Below are 6701 nucleotides of genomic sequence, written 5' to 3'. Positions count from 1 at the left end.
GCAAGACACAGGCTTTCTCTAAGATGAAGTACTTGGGAAAGCCCAAAGTTAACAAGGGAGATAAAACAAGAATGTAAGAGAAATTTGAAGTCTTTGGAACCTACAGCTACAGCAAATATTACACACAGCCCAACTCCTAGCTAAATTAGCACAAAACCTCATACTAAAGGCCTCCTACTACCTGATATATCATGTGAGGGTTTCAACAAAAAAAAAGTTCAAAGCAAAACAACCAAACAAAAAACACAGCCTGAAGAAACAGAGCAAGCATCAGAACCAGATTTAGATCTGACACAGTTGCTAGAATTATTAGATAGTAGAATCATTAGATTTAAAATAATTATGTTTAATATGTTAAGGGCTCTAATGGAAAAAATAGTCAACATGAAAAATAAGTGGGTAATGTAAGCAAAGACGTGAAAAGTATAAGAAAGAATTAAAAAGAAAGGTTATATATAAAAAACACTGTAATAGATGTGAAGAATACCTCCAATGGATTCATCAGTAGACTGGACATGAATGAGGAAAGAGTCAGTGAGCTTTCAGATATGTCAATAGAAAGAAACTTCCCAAACTGAGATGCATAGAGGAAAAACAAATGGAAGTGAAATAAAACAGAACATCCAAGAACTGTGGGACAATTACAAAAAATGAAACATATGCATTGTTGGAATATCTGAAGGAGAAGAAAGGGAGAATGGAGTAGAGAAAATATTTGAAGGGATAATGTCCAAAAACAGACACCAAAACACAGACTCAGGAACCCCAGAGAATACAAGTTGGATAAATATCTAAAGGTACACACCTCGGCATATCATATTTAAATTTCAGAGAATCGGTGACCAAGAGAAAATCCTTAGAGAAGCAGAGAAAGGGGCACCCGGGTGGCTCAGTCAGGTAAGCGTCTGACTCTTGATTTCCACTCAGGTCATGATCTCAGGGTTGTGAGACTGAACCCCATGTTGGACTCTGCACTGGGCGTGGANGCCACATGCCTCCTTTCTGTTTCTCCGACATTCCAGGAATGCTCCTGACTTGGGAATTTTATACTAACTATTCCCTCTGTTTGCAATGCTCTCCCTCCATGGAGCCACATGGCTCACTCCCACACCACCTTCAGGTCTTTGCTCAAATATCACCTAATCAGAGAAAGCTTCCCCAACCAACTTAAAATTGCAACCATATCCCTCATCCCAGCACTCTCTTCCCTTTTCCTGTTTAATTTTTTCCCATAGTGCATATCATCATTCAACATACTATTTATTTTACTTGTTTACTGATGTTCTCCCTCTCATCCACAAAATGTAGGCTCCGTGTATACAGGGAATTTTTTTTTTCATGTGTTTTCTTTATTGCTATATGTCTAGTGCCGAGAATAATATTTGGCACATAATAGGCCAGAAAAATATTAGTAAATATTTTGAATGAATGGTCATATTTTGCTCTAAGCCATGTGACGAAGCAAATCCCAAGTAAAGCTCATCACACAAGGCCCTGAGGAAATTGTCTCCGTGACCACTTATCTCTTTACACCACCCCCCAAGAACAAGAAGCTGTGTCATTTTGCTTTATTTTGTTTCTTTTTTTTAATAATAATTTTTTATTATGTTATGTTAGTCACCATACAGTACATCTCTAGTTTTTGATGTAGGGTTCCATGATTCATTACTTGCGTATAACACCCAGTGCACCATGCAATACGTGCCCTCCTTAATAGCCATCACTGGCCTATCCCAATCCCCCACCCCCCTCCCCTCTGAAGCCCTCAGTTTGTTTCCCAGAGTCCATAGTCTCTCATGCTTTATTTTGTTTCAGTTCTCTTATACATTATTTACTTTGCTCTGTTCTCCCTCCTTCATGTGTTTTCTTCACCGTAGTGTAGTCTGTTCTTTCTAAAGAGGAAAACTCCTTACTAAAATGTGAATAAATCTTTAAGTTGGCCTATACATCAGAGATAACTATAAAGCACTCAGACTAAAACAGCATTTTTCCATTGTAAAAAAGAAACTGTTTGAAAAACCAGGAGCCATTTTTTCCTCATTCTTGACCTTGAGCAAACCGGGCTGGTTTGTATTATTATTATCACCTAATTTGAGTCAATCAAAAGGGAAGAATGAGATGTCATGAACTACAGGAAGAATGGAATGGAGCTTACACCTGGAGTGGAAGTGTCAATTGGGCATATTAGTTGCTAACTTAGGATCATGAAATGCTTCAAATAAGAACATTTAAATATTTGTATGCTCTGCTATTGGGAAACCTTCTCAATTATATCCCTCTCACTCTGCATGTCAAATGTCAGAGGCAGCAAAATAGGCAGGACATCCGCGATGTCTACACTGAAGGCACTCTAATGGGCTGGTTTCTACTGGTCACACACACACACACACACACCAGTTTCTGTTACAGTTTCTCCACGTGGTCACTTACAGGACCTTGATGTAGCTTAGTTCACTGACCACAATTTCTATAACTTGCAGTTTCTGTCTATTGACTCATTCATTCTCTCAATCCTTGAATCATCTAAATGTTCCTTACTAGTTTCACCTGCATTTTGTCTTCCAGCCCAAGACTTTGCAGTTTATTCCTTTAGCTCACAGAGGAAACATGAGCCAGGTAACAACACCACCTATCACCCCCGCCACCACGCTCTTGCTCCAGATTCTGTTTCAGGCAATCCCAGTATCTCCAGCCTTTCTTCAGAGTTAGGTCTCCCGAAAGCTTTGTCCTTCTCACTCTTTTCAACACCTATGGACCTAAAAGTGCTCCTAGGAGCAGATGATATGCACTAAGGCCCCAAATAAACAGTTTTGCCCTATACTTAATTTTCATAGACCCCTCTCTAACCATCCTGTCTCATCTAAGGAGGAAGGGCAGATAGCTAAGAAACAGTTGGGAAGGTCACAGCCCAGCGACACAGGCTTGCTAAGAGACAGAGGTGTACTAATAAGATTATGGAATGCTTCCCCTCCCCCACACTTATTCCTGCTACTGCCACCAACCAGGGCTTCAATATAAAAATACTGGCCTACCACTGAAAGAGTTGCAAGACACAGGCTTTCTCTAAGATGAAGTACTTGGGAAAGCCCAAAGTTAACAAGGGAGATAAAACAAGAATGTAAGAGAAATTTGAAGTCTTTGGAACCTACAGCTACAGCAAATATTACACACAGCCCAACTCCTAGCTAAATTAGCACAAAACCTCATACTAAAGGCCTCCTACTACCTGATATATCATGTGAGGGTTTCAACAAAAAAAAAGTTCAAAGCAAAACAACCAAACAAAAAACACAGCCTGAAGAAACAGAGCAAGCATCAGAACCAGATTTAGATCTGACACAGTTGCTAGAATTATTAGATAGTAGAATCATTAGATTTAAAATAATTATGTTTAATATGTTAAGGGCTCTAATGGAAAAAATAGTCAACATGAAAAATAAGTGGGTAATGTAAGCAAAGACGTGAAAAGTATAAGAAAGAATTAAAAAGAAAGGTTATATATAAAAAACACTGTAATAGATGTGAAGAATACCTCCAATGGATTCATCAGTAGACTGGACATGAATGAGGAAAGAGTCAGTGAGCTTTCAGATATGTCAATAGAAAGAAACTTCCCAAACTGAGATGCATAGAGGAAAAACAAATGGAAGTGAAATAAAACAGAACATCCAAGAACTGTGGGACAATTACAAAAAATGAAACATATGCATTGTTGGAATATCTGAAGGAGAAGAAAGGGAGAATGGAGTAGAGAAAATATTTGAAGGGATAATGTCCAAAAACAGACACCAAAACACAGACTCAGGAACCCCAGAGAATACAAGTTGGATAAATATCTAAAGGTACACACCTCGGCATATCATATTTAAATTTCAGAGAATCGGTGACCAAGAGAAAATCCTTAGAGAAGCAGAGAAAGGGGCACCCGGGTGGCTCAGTCAGGTAAGCGTCTGACTCTTGATTTCCACTCAGGTCATGATCTCAGGGTTGTGAGACTGAACCCCATGTTGGACTCTGCACTGGGCGTGGAGCCTGCTTAAGATTCTCTCTTTCCCTCTCCTTCTGCCCCTCCCCAGCCGTGGCTTGTGCACGCACACGCTCGCTCTCTCTCTCTCTCTCTCTCAGAAACAAAACACTTACCTTAGGGGAGCAAGGATATAAATTACATTGGGCATCTCATCAAAAACCATGCAAGCAACAAGAGAGTAGAATGAAATATCTAAAATGTTCAAACAAAAAAATCCATCAATCCAGGGTTCTACATCCCTCAAAACTATCATTCAAAAGTGTGGGAGATTGTATGACTGAAAAACAAGCCACAGACTGGAAGAAAATATTTGTAAAACACATATCAGATAAAGCACTTGTAGCCAAAATACATAAAGCACTCTTAAAACTCCATGATAAAAAAAAATACAACCCAATTAAAAAGTAGGCCAAAACTTCTATTTTACCATACCCACTAACCCGGGCTGAGTTCGCACCAAAACCGTGAAGGCAGAAGCCCAGGTCATAACTGAAGAGTACCACATGTGCCTGGACAACTTCCATACCAACAAGTATGTTTGCAAGGAGATCAACATTATTCCCAGCAACAATCTCCGTGACAAGATAGTGGGCGATGTCACACATCTGATGAAGTGGATTAAGAGAGGCCCGGGGAGAGGGATCTCCATCAGGCTGCAGGAGGAAGAGAGAGGAAGGAGAAAGAATTGTGTTCCTCATGTCTCAGCCCCGGATCAGGAGACCATGGAAATAGATCCTGACACTAAGGACATGTTAAAACTCTGGGACTTTGGCAGTGTGTCCAATCTACAGGTCAGCCTACAGTTGGGATGAATTTCAAAACACCATGTGGAGCTGTTTGCATCTTTCTGCTGGACTATAATATCTCCAATAAACCTTGGACAACAGCAACAACAAAAAGTGGGCTAAAACCTGAACAGATACCTCACCAAAGATAATATACAGATGGAAAAGAAGCATATGAAAAAATGCTCAGCATATATCTTTAGAGAATTGCAAATTAAAACAATGAGACCCCACTACGCACCTATTCGAATGATGAAAATCTGAAACACTGACAACACCAAATACTGACAAGGATGTAAAGCTGCAGGAACTCTCATTCGCTGCTCGCGAGAATGCAAAATAGCACAAGCACTTTGGAAGGCGATTTGGCAGTTTCTTACAAAGCTAAACCTAGTCTACCGGATGACCCAGCAATTGTGCTCCCTGATATTTACCCAAGTAAGCTGAAAATTCATGGCCACAGAGAGATGCTCGCAGAAATGTTTATTCATAATTGCCCCAAATGTCTTTCAATAGGTGAATGGACAAATTACAGTACATCCAGATAATGGAATATATATTCAGTGATAAAAAGGAATGAGCTATCAAGCCATGAAAAGACAGGGAGGAACCTTAATTGCTGATTATCAAGTGAAAGAAGCCAATCTGAAATGGCTACATATTGCGTGATTCCAACTGTATGACATTCTGGAAAAGGCAAAATTATAGAGACAATAATTGCAGGGGTTTGGGAAGATGAGAAGGGGTAAAGAGAGAACGATGAATAAAATGGAACACTGGCATCTTTTAGGACAATGAAGCTATTCTGTATGATATTGTAAGGGTGGGTACATACATTTGTTGAAACCCCCAAATTTGTACAATACAAAGAGTAACCCTTAATGTAAACTATGGATTTTAGTTAATAAAAATGTATCAACACTGGTTCATCAATGGTAGTAAATGTACCACACTGATGCAAGCTGTTAATAATAGAGGAAAACTGTGTGTGGGTGAGAAGTAAGGGGATATATGAGAATTCTGTACTTTCCACTCAGTTTTTCTGTAAATCCACAACTGCTCTAGAAAATAAAGTCTGTTAATTAAAAAAAAAATAGTAAAGGAGAATAAAGACCTTGTTGGACAAACAAAACCTCCAACCTGGAGGCTTCTGAAACTGATGCAGCCTACTGGGTTTTGGGGACGCTTGGCTGACTAGAAATTTCGTGTACCTAGATGTGAAGAGACTTCACCACTTTGCTGAGTGTGAAAAAGTAATTATGGGGCCTGGATAAGAAAAGTAAAGATGTGCACTTTATCAATATAGAGTGGAGACTTGCATTTGTTGGTATGTGACTGATTCTGTGCTAGGTGCTTAACATGTCATATTATTCCCTCCCTCCCTCCCTCTCTTCCTCCCTCTCTTCCTTCCTTTAAAGAAGATACAATGTCCTTAAAGAGTTTGCTCTCTAGTAAAGACTGACAGTTCCAGGAGAGTCCAGTATTGTAAGGTCATGTGCCTGTGATAAGGAGATTACAGGGTATGGCGGCTGCACTTGGGAGGATGCATATCCAGCCTTGGGGGCACAGGGAAAGCTCCTGTGGGAGGTGATATGTACGTTGACCTAAAGAATGAGTGGCAATTAGATGAGGGGGAGGGTGGCAAGGGAAGGGAAACAGATTCCAGGCAGAGAAAACAGCCTCTGTGAAGGCCCAGAGATGAGTGAAAGTCAACAGAGTTCAGTATAGAGAGAATTTATAGTGCCAGAACTATGGAGACCAAATATGATGCCAGAGTATTAAGAAAGGACCAGATCTTGGCCAGCTTGGGTAAGAAATATCCTGAGGGCAATGAGAAGCTGTGTAAGGAGGGGAGTGAACTAAAAGGACTTGCTCTTCCCAAAGGTGTC

General features: G+C 40.0%; 1 protein-coding gene across 1 annotated transcript; it reads left to right on the top strand.

Moving 5' to 3' along the window:
- Positions 1-2859: 2859 nt before the first annotated feature.
- Positions 2860-4966, top strand: LOC117796123 (40S ribosomal protein S17-like). Its single transcript, XM_034643295.1, has one exon. It carries the CDS (start codon positions 4531-4533, stop codon positions 4837-4839), a length of 309 nt encoding a protein of 102 aa, XP_034499186.1. The 5' UTR covers positions 2860-4530; the 3' UTR covers positions 4840-4966.
- Positions 4967-6701: the final 1735 nt, after the last annotated feature.

This window comes from Ailuropoda melanoleuca, chromosome 14 (genome assembly GCF_002007445.2).
Source record: "Ailuropoda melanoleuca isolate Jingjing chromosome 14, ASM200744v2, whole genome shotgun sequence".
NCBI classification, from domain to species: Eukaryota; Metazoa; Chordata; class Mammalia; order Carnivora; family Ursidae; genus Ailuropoda; species Ailuropoda melanoleuca.
The sequence above is the reverse complement of the archived record's forward strand: the minus strand, read 5'-3'. Positions and strand labels throughout refer to the sequence as shown.

Coding starts and splice junctions, on each gene's coding strand:
- LOC117796123 (XM_034643295.1), top strand. CDS start 4,531: ATGTGCCTGGACAACTTCCATACCAACAAGTATGTTTGCAAGGAGATC.